The sequence below is a fragment of the Phycodurus eques genome, chromosome 20, assembly GCF_024500275.1.
Source record: "Phycodurus eques isolate BA_2022a chromosome 20, UOR_Pequ_1.1, whole genome shotgun sequence".
Taxonomy (NCBI): domain Eukaryota; kingdom Metazoa; phylum Chordata; class Actinopteri; order Syngnathiformes; family Syngnathidae; genus Phycodurus; species Phycodurus eques.
The window spans coordinates 14,338,178-14,361,958 of NC_084544.1; the positions used below are offsets into that span (position 1 = coordinate 14,338,178).

Genomic DNA, 23,781 nt, shown 5'->3' on the forward strand with positions numbered 1-23,781 from the left:
CATGCACAACTCACCTGTAAACAGAGATGAAATAGCATCTTGTTTACAAAGTGTTAAAGTGAACATTTTGTTCTGAGGCACGTGATGAGAAGTCGTCTGGTTTTTCACGGAAAGCAATTAGCGAGCAGAAACCCGTTTCGATCACAAAACAATTCCTGGTCTGCCTCTGTCGCACTTGGCAAAGCTTGTCGTCGACGCAAGCGCGGGCTGTTTACTCCGAAAGTGCTTTCGGTATCTGGCGACCCCGCTCGGCTTCCTGTGCGCACGAGCTGAGCACGTTGCTGCGCTGCCGCGAGCACGCGGTGTTCACGCGTCGACGCCGGGCGCCGATTGGTCGAGCCGGGCGAGCGCACGCCGTTCGGCCCAATCGCGGCGCTGTTCACGCGTGTTCACGCTCGCTCCGCGTGAGCAGCCGGGGCGAGTTGGAACAAACTCGCGAGCCTTGTTGACGTCGCGCTTATAAGACCAAGCTAGCGGCTCGCACCGGGACTGCTCGACGAGCCGAGCCACACTTTTTATACTTGTCGTCGTTCGTCCTCGCAGGCAAACATGGTGGCGATGATGAAGCGAGTGAAGCTGTTCCAAATTGTTTTAACGGACTCGAAGACGTTTTATTGCGGCGGGGACAGGCTGTCGGGGCGCGTGGAAGTGGAGGTGAACGAAGTGACGCGCGTGTCCGCGCTCAGGCTTCTCGGCTTGGGATGCGCCAAAGTGGAGTACGCCAAGGGCAAGCAGCGCTGTCGACAGGAGGCCGAGTACCTCCGACACGAAGCCGTTTTGCGCCTTGAGGAGCAGCCGACGGGTACGCTCCTGTTTCACTTTCGTTTAGACTATGGCGTGTTTGCGAAAAGACAATAAGGCAAACTCGTGTTCCTTCTATGGGAACAGCGACGAAAACATCAACGGCGAGAGTCGCAGGAGTCTGCGGAAAACACGAACCGACTGTTATTTGTTGGATTGCTGAAACTGTATTCGACGCTTATGGCATCGATGATCTTTGTTTTGTTTTTTTCTTCCCAGACTCTGACGGCTCAGTTTTGCTGAGGCCAGGCAACAAATACGAGTACAACTTCGGATTGGACCTCCCCCAACAAGGGTCAGTGTCTTTTCTCGGATGGCGTTGCAATGTGGTTATTGAGTCAATTTTCTGCAAATGCTATTGACATAAACCGATTGAGCCAGTGGGCCCCCCAACTTCGATTGAAATCTCACGTCACGAAACACAAGATGGCAAAAAAGTTTTTATTTGACGTATTCAGTGCAAAAACTGTGCACGTCAGAATGTGTTCACGCATTCTGAGCAGCAGGTTGATGTACAGGTTGTTAACCTTCTGCCATCTGTTAGTTGTGCTGCCTGTCACCATAACGTTTTTGGGGTCGGGTCCTTTAGCACTGACCACAACAAAGACATGAACTCTGAATGAAACATTTGACTTTTTACAATAGTTGGTCCTTTTAGCATTTAACTTTACAACTGAGAAGAAATGGTCTTTTTTGTTTGTTTGTTTGAATGGAATTCTCCTTGTCTTATGTTGTAATGGGTCAATGTGTAAAGTAAAACTAAAAATCAGCAAGAAATTGGCAAATGTGTGCTGATTTGAAAAGGGGGGCTATTGTCAGCTGACGAAGCAGTCTCATCAATGTTTACATTGTAATGAGAGAAGTGTCATAATACTCGTGTACGTTTGTTTACAGGAAGCTGGTGTCGTCTTACAAAGGCAAGTTTGGGTATGTCCACTACTATGTAAAGGCCAAGCTTGAGAGACCGCAGCAGCCCACCCTTGAGTGCAAGAAACACTTTGAAGTGGAGGAACCTCTAGATGTCAACACGCCAGACCTGCTGGTTGGTTCACTGAACAAAACGAAAACGTTGACCGGGAAGACTCGGGGCCTAGATTTTAACCCGGAATATGTCTGCACAGTGTCCTACAGGGGGTATGAAAGAGAAGAAAGTCACCTGCATGTTCATCCCAGACGGCCAGGTGTCGCTCAACGCCAAAATCGACCGACGCGGGTTTTGCGAGGGCGAGGATATCTGCATCAACGCCAAGTTCGAGAACACGTGTTCGCGCATCGTGGTTCCCAAGGCCGCCATCATCGCCAAGCACACCTACCAGGCCAACGGCCGCACCAAGGTCTTCCGCCAGAAGCTGTCGTCGGTGCGAGGGAACCACATCATCTCCGGAATGTGTGACGCTTGGCAGGGCAAAACCATCCGGGTGCCAAAGATCAAACCGTCAAAGCTGGACTGCGACCTAATCCGCATGGAGTATGCGTTAATGGTAATCTACTTTCAAAAGTAATCATTCGATGAATGATCCGATGCCCGTCCTCGAGTATCAATAATAATAGCCATTAATGTTTCGATATTTCATTTTTTTTTTTTTTTTTTTTTAAGATTTATATCCACATCCCCGGGAGTGAAAAGCTGATCTTGGAGCTGCCTTTGGTCATCGGGACCGCCGGTCTGGGCAGTCGGAGCAGCAGCGTGAGCAGCCAGGACGGTTCGGTCAGCTGGGTGTCGCTCTGCATGCCCGAGCTCCCCAGCTACGGCGACGTCACCAGCGACCTCCGAATGGATCAGCCGCTCACGCCGCTCCTGGATGCCTTCGACGGCGACGACAGCCCCATCTTCATGAACGCGCCGTCGTTCTGTTTCCCGCCGCTTCCGGTGTACACAGAGGTTCGTGTTTTCCCTCTTAGCAATCATCATGCTCGTGAGAGGGTTTTTGCCAGTTTCTAACTGAACTTTCCATCGTTTCCAGACTGAGGAGGAGTTCAACATCAATGCTCACATGTTGCCAGTGTGCTGAAGTGCCTCAGCGTTTTGTACAACTGTGCTCCAGCTCTCAAGAGACTGTTAGACTAAGGCTAGTGGAAAAGAGAAAGAAGCTCCCAAGCATCGGGAGATGCGGTGGACACGAAAGGTGCTTGGCCGTCGTGCGAGCTGTTCTCTCTGCACTCGGCCGCCCGAGTCTTCCCCTGCGGGGCCGAGAGCTGGCGAGCGTGCCCCGCTCCACCTCTCCTGAATAAGATGTCCCAATTCTATCTGTTGGCGGTCACTTTATTGCTTGATTACGGTGGCAGCCCCAACTGCGTGCTGTTCGATTCTGGAGCGGGTTTAGTTCCCCACCGTGCGTTGTCATTCCAGGGTCATCAATAGACAAACCCTCCTTTTGCCTGTTACTCTTAGCATTTGTTTGGGGCTTGGAACGGATTACTCTTAATGGTAGCTTAATCCTGCCTGGATGCTGACAGAACCTCATTGTTATATATTTGTTTTCATGAACATATTTGTTTGGAGAGGTTTTCTGTTGAAGGTTGTTGCACTTTTTTTGATGCATTTTGCTGTACTACTGCCTGAAGTGCTTTTTATTTGAATCTGATGTGGAATTTTCGGTGGTTGAGGCCTGTGGTGGAACCTTACATTAGCTTTGCAAACCCACATGCACTTTTCTATACCCTGTCAGTGCCAAACAGGATTTTGAAAGGTCACATACTATTGATCGACTTGCCATAGTTATTTTACACTCAACATTTTAGTTATTCAATGTTGGGATAATGGAGGGGGAAAAAACACCTGATCTGTACCTGATTTTCTGTTGTCGAAGACAACATTTCACTTGGAGATCCTTGCTGTTTTTGTTTCACAGCTTCCTGTCTTCAGGACACAAAACCAAGACTGATTTGTAAAAACAAGTGTGTTTGGATTATGCATCTTTGATACTTGTATTTTTGTAATGTTTTTATAATAAACTCATTTTGAAAAATGTTCTTGTATCTGTCCATTTTCTGCACTGATTTGAAATTCACCTTTGAATTACAGCTTACTTAAGCGACGAATCAGTTAAGTGGAGGTATTTTCCAAATGTAGCATACTATTCATATTTACTCATTGAAATACTGTATCCTGCTAATAGATGCTTGTCGATAGAATTACAAAAACAGACAATCAGTAAATCCAAGCTAGTGCATGAGTACTTTTGAACTAAATTGAATGCGACTGATCTGATTTTTTAAAAAATGGTTGATTTGGTGCATTTGTAAGTGCGTGCCAACGCAACGGGCAACTGTAAAGTTTTAGCCAATTGTAAGGCAGCACACACTGATCCGAAACCCAATTTGTGTTTAGACGTTCGCCCAAAAATATACGTGGGAACCGCTAAGCCGAAATGGGGATTTTTGTCCGACAGTATGGTCTATACGCATAAAGAAAACACGTGTTTAGGTATATATTGTCACTGACTGGAGTTCCTGCTACCTGCCTTATTTCAATAACAACAGAGGGGAAAAAAGGGAAAGGCTATACAAGAAAGGGTCAATTAGGACAAACCTGAGCTGGCCAACTTTGTTTTAGTTTGCTCCAAAATAAAATGATTCTGTAGGAGAGGGGCCTGACAACATTGGACATTCTGACAACCACAAGTCAACATGAATGCTAAGATACTAAGACTTGCAATTTGGAGTTTTATTGGTGAAGAGAATGATTTGTAATGAATGTTATCATCGAAGAAGTAAATATTGTACAGAGGTTGAGCGCACAGCAATAAATTAATTTGACAAAAGTCTTAGCTAACTTTACTGATAAAAACAGGCCTTATCAGGATAGAGATCAATCACGTCGCATTGCAGGATTTCATTGCTGGCGTGAGAACAGAGGTGTGTAGACTTTTTAGAATATTTTAATAGAAACTACAGTCCCCTTCCAACAGGACTGGAACGGCAAGGTCAATTCCTTTATTTTTGTTGTATACTGAAGACATTTGACACCTCCTTGAGCCGTCACCTTATCACGGTGGAGGTGTCCCATTGATCCTAGGCTTCACGCCCCTTCTAGGGTCACCCATGGCAAACAGGTCCTAGGTGAGGGACCAGACAAGGCACGGCTCCGAAAACCCCTATGATGAATACAATAAATGGAAATAGGTTTCCCTTGCCCGCGGGTCACCGGGTGCCCCTCTCTGGAGCCAGGCCTGGAGGTGGGGCTCAAAGGTGAGCGCCTGGTGGCCGGGCCTGCACTCATGGGGCCTGGCCGGGCACAGCCCGAAAGGGTAACGTGGGTCCCCCTTCCCATGGGCTCACCACCTGTGGGAGGGGCCATAGAGGTCGGGTGAAGTGTGAGCCGGGCAGTGGCCGAAGGCGGGGACCTTGGCGATTCTATCCCCGGCTACAGAAGTCGGGCTCGCCTCCACCCACGGCTTGGGCTCTGGTACAAGTCCTCTTGAGAGGGGTTGGACTCTCTTCCACTCTGGAGTTGCCCACGGTGAGAGGCACCGAGCAGACGTGGGTATACTTATTGGGTTTAGGGTTCAAGTCAGGGCTCTGGCTGGGCCATTCAAAAAGTCACGGAGTTGTTCTGAAGCCACGCCTTCGGTATTTTATCTGCGTTAAGGGTCATTGTCTTTTTTTAAGGTGAACCTTCAGCCCATTCTGAGGTCCTGAGCACTCTGGAGAAGGTTTTCGTCCAGGATATCTCTGTACTTGGCCGCATTCATCTTCCCTTCAATTGCAACCAGTCGTCCTGTCCCTGCAGCTGAAAAAGGGCCCCTGCAGCATGATGCTGCCACCACCATCCTTCACCGTTGGGACTGTATTGGACAGGTGATGAGCAGTGCCTGGTTTTCTCCACGCATGCCACTTAGAATTAAGGCCAACAATTTCTATCTTGGTCTCATCAGACCAGATAATGTTATTTCTCACCATCTTGGAGTCCTTCAGGTGCTTTTTTTTTTTTTTTTTTAGCAAACTCCATGCGGGCTTTCATGCGTCTTGCACGGAGGACAGGCTTCCGTCGGGCCACTCTGCCATAAAGCCCCGACTGACGGAGGGCTGCATTGATGGCTGACTTTCTAGAACTTTCTCCCATCTCCCAACTGCATCTCTGAAGCTCAGTCACAGTGATCTTTGGGTTCTTCTTTACTGCTCTCACCAAGGCTCTTCTCCCCCGATTGCTCAGTTTGGCCGGACGGCCAGCTCTAGGAAGGGTTCTGGTCGTCCCAAACGTCTTCCATTTCAGGATTGTGGAGGCCACTGTGCTCTTAGGAATGTAAAGTGCAGTAGAACATTTTTTGTAACTTTGGCCAGATCTGTGCCTTGTCACAATTTTGGTCTCTGAGCTCTTCAGGCACTTCCTTCGACCTCCTGATTCTCATTTGCTCTGCCATGCACTGTGAGCTGTAAGGTCTTATACAGACAGTTGTGTGGCTTTCCTCATCAAGTCCAATCAGAATTATCAAACACAGCTGGACTCCAATGAACATGTCGAACCATTTTAAGGATGATCATTTTTTTCTGGCAATATGGGGTGCTGTGTGTACATTAATGAGGAAAAAAATGAACTTAAATGATTTTAACAAATGGCTGCAATATAACAAAGAGTGAACATTTGAAGGGGGTCTGGAAATTTTCCGTACCCACTGTATATAACTGGCAATGAGTCTTTTACATCTCTGTGGAGCTATTTTGGCCCACTCCCCCTTGTAGAGTTGTTTTAATTCAGCAACAATGGAGAGGTTTTTTTTGTTTTTCTGTTTCAATCAGATTCAAGTCCGGACTTTGACTTGGTCGCGACAACACCTTCACTTTGTTTTTTTAAAGGCATTCGGAAGTTGACTTGATGGTGTGTTTAGGGTCGTTGTCGTGCTTGTCCAACCCAAGTGCACTTCAACTTGAGCTCATGAACTGATGGCCGAACACGCTCCTTCAGGATTTTCTGGTAAAGAGCAGAATTCATGGTTCCATCAATCGCAGGAAGTCGCCCAGGTTCTGAATGGAAAAAGCAGCCCCAGACCGTCAAACTCCCACCACCATGTTTATTCTTTTTCTGAAGTGCTGTGTTGCATTTACACGAAAACCTCTTCCAAAAAGTTAAACTTTGATCTCATCAGTCTATAGAATATTGCCCCAAAAGTCGTAGGAATGATTCAGATGTGTTAATTTGTTTTTGCAAAAGTAAGACCAGCATTTTTGTTCTTTTTGGTCAGCAGCGGTTGTTGCCATTTTTGCTCAATCTCTTCCTTATTGTTGAGTCACGAACAATGACCTTAACTGTGGCAAGGGAGGCCTGCGGTTCTTTAGATGTTGACCCAGGTTCCTTTGTGGCCTCCTGGATGAGTCGTTGCTGTGCTCTTGGGGTAATTTTTGTTGGCCGACCACTCCTGGAATGCTTCACCACTGTTTCATGTTTTTTTTCCATTTGAGGATAATGGCTCTCACCATGGTTCACTGGAATCCAAAAGCTTTGTAACCCTTTCCAGACTGATGTCAATTCGTTTATTTCTCGTCTGTTCTTGAATTTCTTTGGATCATGGAATTTTGTTGCAGCTTTTTGAGATCTTTTGGCCAGCTTCATTTTGTGAGACAGGTTTTATTTAAGTGATTTCTTGATTGAACAGGTTGGGGGTAATCGGGCATGGGTGTGGTCAGAGAAAATGAACCACAAAAATTGATTAGCCACTGTTAATTCATGATTTAACAAGCGGGGTCATTACTTTTTCCACACAAAGGGTAGGTAGCTTTGAATCGTTTTGGGTTTTTTTACTTGATAAAATAACCATTAAAATCACCATTTTAAAACTGTATATTCTGTTGATCTGATATTTACATGTGTTTAATGATTTTAAACCAAGTGGAGTAACGATGCAAATATACGGTAGAAGAATTTGAGAAGGTATCGACCACCGTTGGTCCCTACTTTCTCACGGCACGGTATGCTAACGATTCCTCTGATGCCGACGTCGTTCGATTTTGCCGCGTGGCAGATAAGGCAGCTGTTTATCTCTGAGCGTCAAAAGTGGCGCTTTGTCTGCATCGTCACTGTTTGGTGCTGAAATGCTGGAAAGTGTAACATAGAGAACTGCACGCCTGCTTTGAGGGGACTGAAACGTTTCACGCTTGAGCACTCGAAAGCTGCCGGTTACTTTTAGACTTGTTTTCTACTACCGCTCCTATGTTGTGTTAAGAGTTGCTCGTTCTCTCTCGAGGTCACTGCCCTCCTTGCGACAATGCACAGCATAAACAACATTGCTGACTTTGCCTCTTGGCATTTTTGTCCTTGGGGTGAATCAGCTCTTGTCGGAGGCTTTGAAGTGCATCGGAATGTTTGGAGAAAATCCTTCTGAGTTTCCCAGACAAACCAGCCACGTAAGGGACCACAACATTCCGTGTCTTGTTTTTTTTTTTTTTTTTTTTTGGGGTCCTCAGATACTGTATCTCTCTGTCGTAGGATTAAGACTGACCTGTATAAGGCAGCATGGCGTAGACTGCTGGAAAATACAAAGAAGAAATAGTAGCAGAATAAGAAATCGAAGGAGCGAGGCCATCTTATCTTGAAACCTACATTTTCTTTGGGGACACTATGCAAACACTCAAAACAAGCAGTTGCTCCTTTATCTGTGAAGGCAACAGCGCAAGCTTCAGGTAGCTCCCTAATTTTCAGTTTTTACATTTCACGTCACAATCGTGGAGTCTGTGGATGGACCACACGCAAGAATTGTGATGATATTTTGAACGGGTTCAACATTTTACAATTGTCGCCCCACGCTGTTTTTCGAGCAGATCGGGGAGAACAATCACTTTCAACACAACCACAGGTTCACCGCTCAAGATCATTTTTGAGACACCCGATAAGTTGGTCCTTTGCTGCCTTTGATCGGGAGGGGGAAATGCCCAAATTTGTACTGATTATCAGTATGCGTCTAACCCGCTTTATAGAAACACGTGTCAGTGGCGTTGTGGATACAGTATGGGCTGGGGTATTTCCAATCAAATAGCGTTAGAAGAGTGGCTATGTATGTTTTGGCAATGTTGTAGGTGGGGGAGCTAATGCTGTTTACACGAGTGCAGCTCCTTCCTTATGAATTTTTTTTAGTTCATAATTGCAAGGTGTTGCTTCCCCTGAGTGCACGCGGCGGTCAATTCCTTCCTCTTTTTCTAGCTTCTGAAGACATTCAGTGATCTTCTTTTTGAATCCACTGGTGATATGGGATCCCTCTCATGTCTTTCATATGAACTGTCGTTCTTCCTTCGGTTTTGCCTTGAAGTCAAGTCCATGGTGTCGCTGAGGATCACGGTGCTCATCAGAATTGTGACAAGGCTGTACGCACTGTCCTGCCCAGATTCATGAGGAGGATGGAACACGGAATGGACAGATGATCCGGTCACTTATTTTGCTTAGGACTCCAGTTTTTGTACTATGCGAAGGAAGTGACAGAAGCACCATTTACCATGTTCGTCTTCCTTCGCGTTGTCTTGGTATCGGCACAAGCACAACAGTACCTCACGTGTGTGTGTGTGTGTGTGTGTGCCCGGAACAACAAGTGTAATAAGTAATGAGGTGAAAGGTGGTGGGATAGAGGATAGACCTTGGTGGGTGAATGGACAGAATTAGTCTGCACCTGCCCAACATGTCCGCTTTCCAAGAAAGACTCCTTCCCAAATTTAGGCTTCCAGTTGCACTGCTGTTTACAAGTGCAAAACACAGTGATGCAATGTACACAAACATGAATGCGTTACAGACTTGGCGCTCTAGATTCCAACTGTGATGCATGCGCCACTGCGGTCCACCTGTTTGCACAGATATACACACAGGCACAGCACAATCTTATGAGCAACGGAGGGAAATGTCACTGTGCGAGGGGGGGCTGAGCCTCCCACCCGCCATCTAATTTTACATACAAGAGTGACCAAATATTAGGAACACGTTGAATACTCAAGTACGCTTCACTTTTTAAGCTGAACGACAATGACCGAAAGTGAGAATGTACACACACCATTGTGCTAAAGTTGTATAAAGCATTTTAGTTCGCACCTCGACGCTCACATGTAGCCAAATAAGGGAGGCAATATTTTAAGAGCAGCTCAGCATATGCAGTCCAGTTCTTCCGCGCTGTAAACACAAATACCTCGTTGATGACGCGGCCAGTGTGTGTGTATACAGCTAAGTACGGTATTGTTCGAACTGCAGCTTAATGACTTACTTCTGGCATTAGTTCAATGGTTTTGGCATTTATGTCTAAACTAGCAACATAATACTCTGGGGATAACCACAGACGGTAAATATTTGAGGTCAAACTGAGCACTGTGAAGGTTAAAGTGTTGCAGAAGTCCTGTCTTGAGAAAAGGAACCCATTTGGTCCTTCTGTGAACAACTCAACCCTGCATGACGGCATGAGCACGTTTTGGTATGTTGCCGTTTTGCCAGACAAGAATTTGCACGGTCCCACGTCAGTAATTTCTCCTCCATACTAATCTCCAGTGAAATACAATGCAAAACATGTAAAGCTTTGCAACAACTTGTATCATTTTGGTTTCCCCAGCCGAAGGTAAAAAAAACAATTAAAAAAAATTAAAAAATACGCATTTGGAGCTGCATTTAGTGGACAACGGTATGCAGATTTATTTTTGAAGCACTCATGTACACAGTGTACAAAAGACCACAGGGCAGATAAAGTCACTGGGTCATATCCTACTGAAATGTTGCCATATGGGGGTGCACTGCCACATAGTGGACAGTCAAATGTACTACTTCAGATAGATACAAGTGCTACATTTTGAGCATTTTTTTTTTTTTTTTTTTTTTTAAAAGAAGGCCGGTGACAAAGGACAGTTTCTAAAAAAGTTTTATTAGTTGCTTACAAACCAAAAGCAGATCAATGACAACCCTTCACGTCCATCACGGGGCCTGTCAAGTTTAAAAACAAAATCAGAACTCCACTAAACAGATAAAAAGCCATTTAACATCGTGTTCCCAACAAGTCTTCTCAGCAGACTGCTGCAGAAGCCCACTGGGATGGATTTTATTTCTGGTCAAGTCCACAGCAAGTCAGGAACAGAACTACCTGAAAGCCTTGGTATATGACCAATATACCCAGTTATTTAAAAATCATTATTACTTACAAACATTGTCGTTTTATGTTCAAGACACTTCTGGAACAAGCAAATCGGTCAACTGTGAAAACAAAAACAAAACAAGATTGTACGATGGCCGCATTTACAGGATTCTTATTTTTTTTTTTTTTACACAAGCAGTATTCAATCATGTACAAAAATATTCTCTTTAGCCTAAACTGGGTTTTTCCTCAATATGAGGCAGCAGGCACACTGAGGGCCAGCTTGTTTCAACAGTCGTACCAGGACTCCAAACACTGGCAGTAAGGAGACCAACGATGCCAGATGCTGACTTGCTCTCGCACTTCATTTTGAACATTCCTGCTGATGAAGCAGCAGGCTGCAGATACCAACAGTGCTAAGTACAACAACTAGTGCTTGGCCGATTGATTGATTATTAAATCATTTTAAGCGTTCCAAAATGTTGTGTTGACATGCATATTTCTAAAAGCCCTAATAAGATGTAAAAGGACAAACCGTGGCACTGATGCAAGTTCAGAAGTCGCGTCCGTCACCCGTGAGGCCCCAAACACAAGGCAAGGAACGTAATGGCCTGAGCAATGCCTGCTCGAAGACTACAGCTTCATCCCAACCTGGACGAAGCGCATGTTAAAAAAAAAATAATAATAATAGTTTAGACCAGTTGAACTAGTTACGGCAGACTCAAGTCAGACGCTACACTCGCTTTTCATTACGCATTTAGTTCTGACGTCATAAAACGTTGGTCACGATGCCTAACAACCAATATCCACCGACTTTTTGCCCAAAATGTGATGTGTCAACAGTCATACCAGGACCCCCCGCGCACGCAAGCGAGGCGCCCAACGATGCCACGTGCTGACTTCGCTCTGGCACTGACATTTGAACAAGCCTGCTGATGGGAGCAGCTGGCTGCAGACACCGTACAGTGCTGAACATTGGCACAAATGCTCACTGGCCTCCAACAGGTACGAGCACGTAACTACGAATGAGAGCCAATACAATAGCCAAATCAAAAGCTAATGCCTTACTCAGCGATTCTTAGCGTCTGCTACGAGTTACTCACCATCAGCTGTAGCAACCACTGAAGTACATGCAAATAAAATTCAAAACATTTAAAAGATAAAAGGTCAACCAAACACAGATTAAAGCTTATCGCCATAGCTATGCATACTGCCTGCTTAAAACTTCACTTTTCATGTGTAGAATGTTTTTTTCCCCCCCCCTTTACTTTTAAGTACAATACATTTAAGTAGAGTTCAGATGCATGTAACTTTTAAATACAATATATTTGCATGCAATCATTAACCGTTTTAAGACATTATTAAAGTACAATTTTCATTTCACTTTGACGTTGCAGTACGTCAAGTCACGACAGAATGTTAAAATGTGCACAATGTTACAGTGGCTTATAGTAGTGTTAGGAAAAAAACCTGTAGTTTTTGATGACCTACTATGCATCTATTTTAATGTCATTGTGCACCATTAATAGGAGGTAACCATCACACTTTTGGAGTGGAAAAACATTTACTCCTTTGTCAAGGTATTTTTTTTAACAATCTGATCTCATTATGTTATACCACGTTATTGGAAGCATTTTTTTTATTATTATTATTATTATTATTATGCAGCCTAATCTGGCTAAAACCAGTTATGCTTCTGCATTATATTTACATTTATGTTGCGTGTTGGGTCAGGGAGGCGAAGGGTCAGGGAGGCCGAGGTTCAGAGCAGGCGACTCCTGCAGGAGGCAGCAGAAGACCGATTGTGAACTTTCAACGCCGAGCTTATTGCACCGTCACAAAGTCCCCAGATTGTTCAGAAAGGCAATTGTCACTCACGAGTCAGCGCAGTTGAACATATTTTAGCCAATCATCATAAACTGTAGCTTGTGGACAAAATACAAGCAAACAACTTACCCAGCTGGCCAAGGGTCCGCTTCTGTACCTGGCACAATGAAACACAACCACTTTTAGACACAAAGACCTCAACAGAACAATAAATGACAGCGTGTCTAGAAAGTGTCATTTCTCGTAAGTAACACTACAGCAGAGAGTGGACTGCAGTGGGTTGCAAGAGGATTTGTTGCTCTTTGCACTGCAAGAACTTGACAGCCCACCAAACAGGACTAAAGCACTTGCTGTGCCCAACAGGCCGTTTGATTAACGCAATTAACCCTTCACCCAAGCAACTTATTACTTTTAAGACAACAGAACTCCGTATTGAACTTTGTATTCAACTAAATGGGCCCACAAATGCATTTGTGATTATTCTTTGAAGCGATCATCACTTCATTATACTTTTTCCGCGATCTTCTTTTGGTGGTGTGCATTATTGGGGGGGTGGGGGCATCCTTTAAAGCACAGGCCACTATATATAGGGAATAGGGTACTTTTGACTGCTTTGATTTTTCTTGTCAATGACATGAGCAGTACTAACCTCACATCCCAGGTTCAATCGCCAGCCGCAAAAGCAATGAGAGCCCATCCTGCAAGAGAATTTCACATTCAGGTTTGGATCCGAATTCCATCAGTGCCGTTTAAGTAAAGACTATTCATGCAAATAACCCACAACAAAATTACACGAACCTATAAATAAGAGACTCGTAATGTATCAGGCCTCATTGACACCGTGCAGCAACCAGTCGTGCTGAGGTGAAAGCAAAACTTGATGTAATGTGGCCACAGCTCCCATGGGAAGAAGAGCCCACTGCACAGGACCATCCCCCACAATGTGAACAAACGTGTGGCAGTCGACTTGGAATGGGACGACCTGAACATTAAACATGAATTTGAAAAATGGACTCATATAACATGAAGCATGTAACGAATTTAAGCTATTTGCCAGGAACAATGCTACTTTGAGAGGCATCGTGAACCCGCTGAAGGCATATATAGTAAGAATATTGAAGAAATGGTTAACATTACAAACAGATGGAGGTGATCTTGGTGATTTTGTTAACTAGCATGCGACGAGCCACGTGCCCAGTTGGCCGTGGCCTGCTCGCGCTACTATTTCGGCGATCGCGTAAAGAAATAACGAAATCACAAAACGAATTGGCTTTATAAAACGTCCAGATGTTTTATAAAGTTAGGCCTAATCAATCATCTCTCCACCATGATTAAATTACAAAACACCGCTGATGAAAGGCATTAGAATCTAGCTAGCCTAGCTGGAAGCTAACGTCGCTGTTCTACAACGTGTATAAATGTTACCAAAGTAAATGGATCACCATCCAGTAGTTTCCGTCTATCTAAAAAAAAAAAGCACATTATTCCAGTTGGTGCGCTTGTACCTCAGCTTCAGGGAACTTGCTTGCAACCCGACTCCAACTGGTCTGAAGTCGGTCCCTGCCAAGCCCGAGACCAAAGGAACGACTGACGCTGCTGCAAAACTATTTATACGGCGCGTTGCGACAATTGTAAGTGGTTTACGATAAATGCTAAATTGTGCTTCTTGCTGCTACAGATTCGTAATTTGCATTCTTTTCCTTACCCTTGAAATGTATTTATATTTTATGTTACGATTTAGTGTTTAGACCTCACTTTAAATGAATTTTTACTTTGTGCCACAGTAGTCAGTAATTATCAAACTTTTGATTCATAATCCTTGACAAAGTTATAAAATATATCACAAAGGCATATTTTTTTCCATCTGTCCCTTTCACATTACGTTTCAAACTAAATACAAAAACTACATCCTCTAGGGTCCGATTTCCACTTCGGTCCAATTTTCTGGAATGCAGAAAAATGCCAAAGATGTTTGTAAGTATTGAGGTGAAGGCGCTGCGCAGGTCAGTCGAGTGCAACTCATCTAGCCCTACCTTGAGGGTCCGCGCTTAAAAACTGGTACAGAAGTGTCATACTGGACCAGTAAGAGCCTTTTCCAGTTTATACAGAACTCTACAACATATGGGAGGTTGGAGCTATACATTTCATTTACTGGAACCAAGGAGTCCAACTAGTTGGCACAATAGTTGTCTGAAATTGAGCTGGTCATATAAGTTCTCTTTGTCAAACCCAACTATCCATCCACTTTGGACGAGAGGCAGGGTACACCCTGAATTGGACACGTCAGTCACAGGGCATATAGCCTGTAGACAACCAACCATTCTCACACAACTAGAGGAAATTTAGTCTTCAATTAACCTACCAAGTTTTGGTAATGTGGGAGGAAACCAGACTCCGTAGATAAAACTCACACTGGGAGAACATGCAAACTCCACACAAGGCCAGATCTGAACCCATGAAATGTGAGGCAGATGTTCTAATCAATCGGTAACCATTCATGTTTGCCAGACCCAGTGCACCGAATTTTTTTTTTTTTTTTTTATATCACTCCATTGAATGATTCAATCTCTCAGTCCACTGATGGCACGCTCTGTAGACCAGCATGCAACTGCACATTTTATGTGGGCCACGCAAAGTGCAAGCCAAAGTAGAATTAAGATGGTTCATTTTGCAGCATTTGGTTCATCATAGAGGCGACACGGTGGACGACTGGTTAGAGCGTCAGCCTCAGAGTTCTGAGGACCCAGGTTCAATCCCCGGTCCTGCCTCTGTGGAGCTTGCATGTTCTCCCCGTGCCTGCGTGGGTTTTCTCCGGGCACTCCGGTTTCCTCCCACATCCCAAAAACATGTATTAATTGGAGACTCTAAATTGCCCGTAGGCATGACTGCGAGTGCGAATGGTTGTTTCTATGTGCCCTGCGATTGGCTGGCAACCAGTTCAGGGTGTACCCCGCCTCCTGCCCGATGACAGCTGGGATAGGCTCCAGCACGCCCACAACCCTAGTGAGGAGAAGCGGCTCAGAAAATGGACGGATGGATGGTTCATAGAATATACAGAAAATTCACAAACTGACTTGAAACTTTGTCAAATTCAGGCAGACCTCTACAATTATGCACTTTAAATACATGCAACTAAGAGCTTATCCCAATACTATCCACATAGCATACAATTTATACCCAAGACCATTTATCGACATCCAAGATAATTACTACTGGTAGTAATAGTTAAGCTTGTCTTTTGATTTTCTCAATAATATTCTCTAACTCTTGAACCTGCAGTTTCTTTAAATTTAGTGGGAAATATGTTCAGTGAATGGGTACGGAGATGAAGGGCAAAAAGGTCTCAAAATCCTTCCTTTACACACACACACAAATTCATAGTTCGCTGAAAAATGCTGTTTACACATTCTTTTGACATAACTTATGAAACATTGGCAACAAAAACACTTTAGAGGACCAAATTGTATGTGTCGAAACATAACATTTGCAATGCCAGAAACAAAGTCAAAAAGGGTGACTCAAATATAATTAAAAAGTGGGTTACACATGAATAGACCTTAAACTGGTTTTAAAAGGACATCGTAAAATAAAAAAAACGACTGAGTTCTTCAAGATTTATAAAAGTCAAAATGGGCTTCATAGGAACAGCTGTAGAAAGTATATGTGGATGAAAGCACATTCAGTGTTACTGATTTTCTGCTTGTCCAAAGAGTCCTGAACTCTTTATGCTCTCATGGAAAGACTCACCTCATTTTCTGAGAACAAGTAAACAACACTACACAGTACGTGTTAAAGGAGCTCTACACTTCTCGCAGTAACTCAAGTCCAGTGTCACTCCATACTATCTGCGTCTGCCTGGGCCATGTAGGCATCCAGTTCAGCATCTAGGTGACCTTTGGTCTTTGACATGTAAGCATCCAGCTGGTTGTCCAGTTGCTCACGGGTCATGGAAGGTCGGCCAACACCTCTGCCACGGCCACGTCTGCCAGCAAAACTGCCGCGTCCACGGAGACCACCGCGCCCTGTCCACAAACAAAGCAATGGTGAGTGGAAAGAAGACAAAAACATTTTAAAGAATTCAATGAACAAATGGAAAGAAAGAATACCTCTGGATACTCCTCCACGGGGTGCTCCTCTCCCCATAGCCCCCCCTCGGCCAGGAAATCCTGCACGTTGGCGGCCTCCTCTACGCATTGCCATTCGACCAGCAGAGCCACGGCCTCGCATGGGGAAACCCGGAGACATTCGCTTTCCTTCATTCAAAATAAACAGTTAAGAACAAACGTGGACAATGGCACTGGCATGCATTTGGAGAATATCTGTTTAAAACTGATGAGGCACCTCTCAGGGAAAGAGCACCTCTCATCATTCCTCCTCTGCCTCTTCCGCGAAGTCCTCTGGTCATCCCACGCATTCCTCCTCTGCCACCGACAGGACCTCCACGCATTCCCATGCCAACTGGCCGACCCAACCTGGCTTGGATGTTGCTCTTCCCCAATCGTTGCTTCAGGCTCTGACGAATCATTTCAAACGAGGTTTAAACACTAGCGCTTTCAATTGGGAAGCTCTGATAGGACTGGCCCAAACTCAGGATTTGTGCTCTTCGCATATCAGGTATGACGAAAGAAATGAGACTGTGGCTTGAACACTCTCGTGTCGCACACGCTGTTGTCACACACCTGGAGGCGGCAGAAACATCTTGATTTTGTACAGACAGATCTTGTTTGGTGCATAAAAACAGTGAATGACAGCGAGATTCAAACATATTCCTACACTTGTGAACTAGAAAATGTTAGGTTACCACTGAGGAAAAACTTAACATTTTATGTCTGTGTTTGCATGCACGTACCATATGTTTGGTAACAGCATAAATAATAGTAATAAGTATTTTTCTCTGATGGCAGAACTCTGCGACAATGATTTCTGTTGCACGCCAGACTTCTCAATGAAGAATGATTGCCATGTGGTAAATGTTGGTGCAGGTAGTCTCACCACGCTGCAATGTTTGCATATCTGTTGTTGACCAATACTGGCCACTCAAGCCAGAGTATCATCTGCACACTGACTGAGGAGTATCTGCAACATTTGCACAATCAACATTGTCCCAGATTATCGCACTACTCGCTTGAAGTCTCGGCGCCCTTTGCACAATGGTCATTGCACCGGACTATTGCAATATTAGTCATTCGAACTGCTCTAAGGGCTAGAGGACTTTGCATCCCTTTTCACAATTGCCCTAAAAAGAATAAAAAATAAAATAGTAGTAATAATAATACTGTACCGGCACCCCTCCTTGAGCCGTCACCTTATTGTGGTGGAGGCGTTTGTGTCCCCCAATGATCCTAGGAGCTATGTTGTCTGGGGCTTTATGCCCCTGGCAGGGTCACCCATGACAAACAGGTCCTAGGTGAGTGACCAGACAAAGGACGGCTTATGATGACGACAAACAATGGACTTCATTTTCCCTTGCCCGGACGCGGGTCACCGGGGCCCCCCCACTGGAGTCAGGCCTGGTGGCCGGGCCTGCACCCATGGGGCCCGGTCGGACACAGCCCGAAAGGGTAACGTGGGTGCCCCTTCCCAGGGGCTCACCACCTGTGGGAAGGGCCATTATGGTTGGGTGCAGTGTGAGCTGGGCGGTGGCCGAAGGCGGGAACCTTGGCGATCCGATCCCAGACTACAGAAACTGGCTCTAGGGACGTGGAATGTCACCTCTCTGGCAGGGAAGGAGCCAGAGCTGGTGTGCTTGAGAAGTTCCGACTAGATATAGTCGCACACACCTCCACACACAGCTTGGGCTCTGGTACCAGTCCTCTCGAGAGGGGTTGGACAGTCTTCCACTCTGGAGTTGCCCACGGTGAGAGGCGTCGAGCAGGTGTGGGTATACTTGTTGCCCCCCGGCTTGTCGCCTGTACGTTGGGGTTCACCCCGGTGGACAAGAGGGTAGCCTCCCTCCACCTTCGGGTGGGGGGATGGGTCCTGACTGTCGTTTGTGCCTATGCACCAAACAGCAGTTCAGAGTACCCACCCTTTTTTGAGTCCTTGGAGTGAGACCTGGAAGGACGTGATTGGGAGGAACGCCCCCCCCCCCCCGATCAGAACCCGAGAACAATCTGTGACGAGCACAGAAGTACAATAACAGAACACCATGTTCAAGCATAAGGGTGTCCCCACGTGCACTTGGCACCAGGACACCCTAGGTCGCAATTAGATGATCTGACTTTGTGGTCGTGTCATCGGACTTGCGGCCGCATGTCTTAGACACTCGGGTGAAGAGAGGGGCAGAGCTGTCAACTCATGACTACCTGGTGGTGAGTTTGCTCCAATGGTGGGGGAAGGTGCCGGTCCGACGTGGCAGGCCCAAACGTATTGTGAGGGTCTGCTGGGAACGTCTGGCAGAATCCCGTCAGAAGGAGTTTCAACTCCCACCTCCGACAGAACTTTGCTCACGTTCCGGGGGAGGTGGTGGTCATAGAGTCCGAGTGGACCATGTTCCGCGCCTCCATTGCTGAGGCGGCAGACCGGAGCTGCGGCCGTAAGGTGGTCTGTGCCTGTCGTGGCGGCAATCCCCGAACCCATTGGTGGACACCAACGCTGAGGGATGGCATCAAGCTGAAGAAGGAGTCCTATCGGGCCTTTTTGGCCTGTGGGACTCCTGAGGCAGCTTATGGGTACGGGCTGGTCAAGCGGAATGCCGCTCTGGTGGCCGCTGAAGCAGAAACTCTGGTATGGGAGGACTTCGGTGAGTCCATGGAGAAAGACTTCCAGGCAGCTTCGAGTAAATTCTGGTCCACCATCCGGCGTCTCAGGAGATGAAAGCAGTGCACCACCAACACTTTTGTATAGTGGGGATGGGCGCTGCTGACCTCGACTCAGGACGTTGTGAGTCGGTGGGGAGAATATTTCGAAGACCTCCTCAATTCCACCGACACGCCTTCCCCTGAGGAAGCAGAGTGTGGGTTCACTGAGGCGGGCTCTCCTATCTCTGGGTTTGAGGCCACCAAGGTAGTTAAAAAGCTCCTCGGTGGCAAGGCCCCGGGGGTGGATGAGATTCGCCCGGAGTTTTGGATGTTGTGGGGCTGTCCTGGTTGACACACCTCTGCAAGATTGCGTGGAGATCGGGGACAGTGCCTCTGGACTGGCAGACTAGGGTGGTGGTCTCCCTTTTTAAGGTGGACTGGAGGGTGTGTTCCAACTACAGGGGGATCACATTCCTCAGCATCCCTGGTAAGGTCTATTCGGGGGTGCTGGAGAGGAGGGTCCGCCGGAAAGTCAAATCTCAGATTCAGGGGGAGCTGTGTGGTTTTCGTCCTGGCCATGGAACAGTGGACCAGCTCTACACCCTCGGCAGGGTTCTCGAGGGTGCATGGGAGTTCGCCCAACCATTCTACATGCGTTTTGTGGACTTGGAGAAGGCGTTCGACCGTGTCCCTCGGGAAGTCCTGTGGCGGGTGCTTCGGGAGTATGGGGTACCGAACCCCCTGATACGGGCTGTTCGGTCCCTGTACGACCGGAGTCAGAGTTTGGTCCGCATATCCGACAGTAAGTCGGACTTGTTCCCGGTGAGGGTTGGACACCGCAATGACTGCCCTTTGTCACCGATTCTGTTCATAACTTTTATGGACAGAATTTCTAGGTGCAGCCGAGGCGTAGAGGGGGTTCGGTTTGATGGCCTCAGTATTGCATCTCTGCTTTTTGCAGATGATGTGGTTCTGTTGGCTTCATCAAGCAGTGATCTCAAACTCTCACTGGAGCAGTTCGCAGGTGAGTGTGAAGCGGTTGGGATGAGAATCAGCACCTCCAAATCTGAGACCATGGTCCTCAATCGGAAAAAGGGTGGCGTGCACTCTCCAGGTCGGGGATGAGATAAGCTCTTAGTTGAAGTATCTTGGGGTCTTGTTCACGAGTGAGGGAAGAATGGAACGGGAGATCGACAGGCAGATCGGTGCAGCGCCTGTAGTGATGCGGACTTTGTATCGGTCCGTTGTGGTAAAGAAGGAGCTAAGCCGAAAGGCGAAGCTCTCGATTTACCGGTCGATCTACGTTCCTACCCTCACCTATGGCCACGAGCTGTGGGTCGTGACCGAAAGAACGCGATCCCGGATAAAAGCGGCCGAAATGAGTTTCCTCTGCAGGGTATCCGGGCTTTCCCTTAGAGATAGGGTGAGACGCTCGGTCATCCGGGAGGATCTCAGTCGAGTCGCTGCTCCTCCACATCGAGCGGCTCCAATTACCGGAGACAAATTTCTTGTGTTTTTGGGCGTAATTGGCAAATAAAGATGATTCTGATTAGCTTAGTTTCCAGTTGCTGGATTACTATCTTCCAAATTTAACTGCTGCTAAATCATATGCAACTGTGAAGAAGCGTTTCAAGGCAATCTCATTCCACTTTAGCTTCATTTCAAGTCAGATTATATTATCCCCCCCTTAATTAGGACACTTTTAAATTCGCCCAAACTTTAAGCACTTCAGCTGTTAGATGCTTATAATATTTGATAAAACAACACCATGTAGCCCACTCGCTAAAAGGTTAGTGTTGACCTCTTTCATTACAACCTGTTTGTTTAGGACATAGCTCAAGCCCAGGGGGCCAAATGCGGCCCGCCACATCATTTTATGTGGCTCACGAAAGAAAATCATGCTAGTCAAGTTCCGATATTTTTGCTCAAATCTGTACACAAATTCCAAATTGTCAATAATAAACAATAACATTGAGATATTGCATTTTTCAAGCATAACTACAATGCGGCCCGAGACAAAAAAAGTTTGACACTCCTGGTTTAGGAAAACACCCTATGCAATAAGAATGCCCAATGATCCTATAGGTGCATCTGACAGTTCGTCTCACCTGTTTGTGACTCAGAGCAGCTTGCACCGAGGGGCGATTCTCCATCTGCTGGGCCAGGCGGCGATTGCGTGCACTAGCCATATGCTGTTGTTGCATGGTGGCTCGAATGCTAACCGCAGTGGGCTGCTTGTTCTTCAGCATGTTAGTGAAGCTTTAGAAGGTGGGAGGGAAAAGAGGAAGTAAAAGACAAGGACAGGGGGCACAGAAGAGGAGGAAGCAGGGTTCCACATCAAGTAATTTCTAAAGTCATGGATGCGGCCACACTTACTCGTGGCTCTTATGGCATTTATATTCCATTTGCTGGCACTCATTTCTCTCTTGAAAATATCTTTTTTTTTTTTTTCAAACCAAGCACAAGAAGCACAGTAGAAAAAGATGGGAGTGAAGAGAAAGCTTTGATTTTAAAGAAAGAAAAAGACAGATACAGAAAGTGAGAACAGTTGCCACTTACTGGCCCCGAGCTGACTGGCTCATTGGGTCATCCTGCAGTAGCAGAGGCCACGGACTAGATTTGGCTACTCGGCCTCTTACAGCAAGGACCGTGACATGGATGACATGCAGCAGTGAGGGCTGCTCCGTCACGTCCAAGCTAGGACCGAGTACCTGAACTTGTATAGAAGAGAGAAAGGAGTAATAGAACAGAAAAATGGAAGGTGCTTAACTTCAGCTGGTTTGAGAGAGAAACTTTTGAGATCTTTAAAAAGTGCAAAATCTCCACTCCCTTCTATTGTGTATACTTCATGTATACTGTACCGTGTATATAACGGAGTTAGAGTGCCATGGAATTTTCAGGACAGTGGCCTGGTCCAGTATAGGCCTAGGAAGTATTACCACTTCATCTCCCTTTGTGCACTGCTCACACATAGCGTCCGGCCTGGGCAAGCACATTTAATGCTTTGCAATGTTCTTAATTCAGCTTATGCACCAAGAAATTTCCACAGGTCCAACAAAGCTGAGTGAGCAGTGCACACACAAGGGTAATTGAAAACAGCATCCATTTTGGCCCAGGTCCCTGACAATGGCCTTCTTCAGAGATCACAAGGACCTTCTAACACCAAGGATGGCCCTTGGGTCTGGTGTTAAACTGCAGACAGGGTGCATGGCGCCTCACCGCTCATTCAGGGACACTTTTGTGGTGCTCTTCAGGACAACTTTTTGAGAAGATGCAGCACTCATTTTGATTGTACTCTGTTGCAGGCTCCTGGAAACAAAATGAAAACAAAATAAACAAAGAGAAAAGGGAAAGAATGAGACTGCAATATGATACAGAATCAATGTGTCTGGCATAACACATACACTAAATCATGCAATACAGTTTTATTACTATTATTTACAATTGACTTTAAACTACAAAATGTCACTTGTGATAAAACCCATTTTAAGTTCAAATTTAAAATATATTTCAAGTATTTAACAAGTGCAAAGGGAATAATAAACTTTGGCTTTGCAGCTTGGTTAAGAACGCCACCAATAAATGGTGATACACATAATCATAAGCAAAAACTATTCAAATCAGCAATGGCCCAAAACCTGGGACATTTGCATGGGTCGTTAATCTTGTGGGGCTACAAAAAGACAACACCTGTTTTAGTCATTCAACCGTTTGGCCCCTTCTTACACTGCACTAACCACGTAGACCTTGCAGCAGATAAGGCTTCCTTTCTTAATACGTATTTAAAACTGGATTTTTTAAGTTTTTTTTTCGTTTGTTTGTTTTTTACTGTGGAATGGGTTTAACGTTCTGAGGCTAGCAGGTAGCAGGAATAAACTACATTGTTTTTTTTGTTCGTTTCAAAAATACGTCGATAGGACCAGTTTCACCCTGAAATTGTTTTTGCTAACGTCCCAACGGCTAGTTAGCATTTAGCATATCATTTACACTGGTATTTTAAAGTATCATGTCCGCTTAAATTAACAATATAGAAAGTCACGTAACTTCATTTGGTTTTACTTACAATGAATGTTGCATTGGTCGAGAAAAGCTAGTTTGCTAAACTTAGCTTAAAGAGCTAGCTTGTTCCAACACCACCAGGCCGAGAGGGCTTTGTTATTTGTCCCTTTTAGGTAGATGAAAAACGTCTCCTCCTAACTAAGGGTCGTAAAACGACGACGAGTACTAAATGACTTCTGGTATACTTTCTTTACAGCGACACTGAAACGTTAAGCAGATGTTCTGACAAAGCGACTTCTTAAAATGGTGCTGCCTATGAAGCTGGATATCCCTGGAAGAAAATGGAGAAGCTTTTATGTCAAACGTCACGATGACGCGTCTTCCGG

General features: G+C 45.7%; 2 protein-coding genes, 1 long non-coding RNA gene and 1 other non-coding gene across 6 annotated transcripts; 1 reads left to right on the top strand and 3 right to left on the bottom strand.

Moving 5' to 3' along the window:
• Positions 1–347: 347 nt before the first annotated feature.
• Positions 348–3,772, top strand: txnipa (thioredoxin interacting protein a). Its single transcript, XM_061665085.1, has 6 exons — positions 348–802; positions 1,021–1,096; positions 1,696–1,843; positions 1,923–2,282; positions 2,399–2,683; positions 2,766–3,772. The coding sequence occupies exons 1-6, from the start codon at positions 550–552 to the stop codon at positions 2,811–2,813; spliced, it is 1,170 nt and encodes a 389-aa protein (XP_061521069.1). The 5' UTR covers positions 348–549; the 3' UTR covers positions 2,814–3,772.
• Positions 3,773–10,603: 6,831 nt separating this feature from the next.
• Positions 10,604–14,265, bottom strand: LOC133395606 (uncharacterized). 3 transcript variants are annotated; one of them, XR_009767258.1, is made up of 8 exons: positions 14,162–14,265; positions 13,455–13,638; positions 13,306–13,354; positions 12,786–12,813; positions 12,541–12,607; positions 11,365–11,480; positions 10,897–10,948; positions 10,604–10,681 (listed from the first exon to the last, which is right to left on the bottom strand). It is a non-coding gene; the product is annotated as an uncharacterized LOC133395606 (long non-coding RNA). The 3 variants fall into 3 exon arrangements; XR_009767257.1 differs by having other exon boundaries at positions 10,604–10,948; XR_009767259.1 differs by having other exon boundaries at positions 10,604–10,948; positions 14,082–14,167.
• LOC133396191 (small nucleolar RNA SNORA8) lies at positions 11,659–11,799 on the bottom strand. Its single transcript, XR_009767328.1, has one exon. It is a non-coding gene; the product is annotated as a small nucleolar RNA SNORA8 (small nucleolar RNA).
• Positions 14,266–15,982: 1,717 nt separating the features above from the next.
• Positions 15,983–23,737, bottom strand: chtopa (chromatin target of PRMT1a). Its single transcript, XM_061665125.1, has 6 exons — positions 23,460–23,737; positions 22,616–22,705; positions 21,505–21,655; positions 16,998–17,169; positions 16,763–16,909; positions 15,983–16,678 (listed from the first exon to the last, which is right to left on the bottom strand). Exons 1-6 carry the CDS (start codon positions 23,471–23,473, stop codon positions 16,488–16,490), a joined length of 765 nt encoding a protein of 254 aa, XP_061521109.1. The 5' UTR covers positions 23,474–23,737; the 3' UTR covers positions 15,983–16,487.
• Positions 23,738–23,781: the final 44 nt, after the last annotated feature.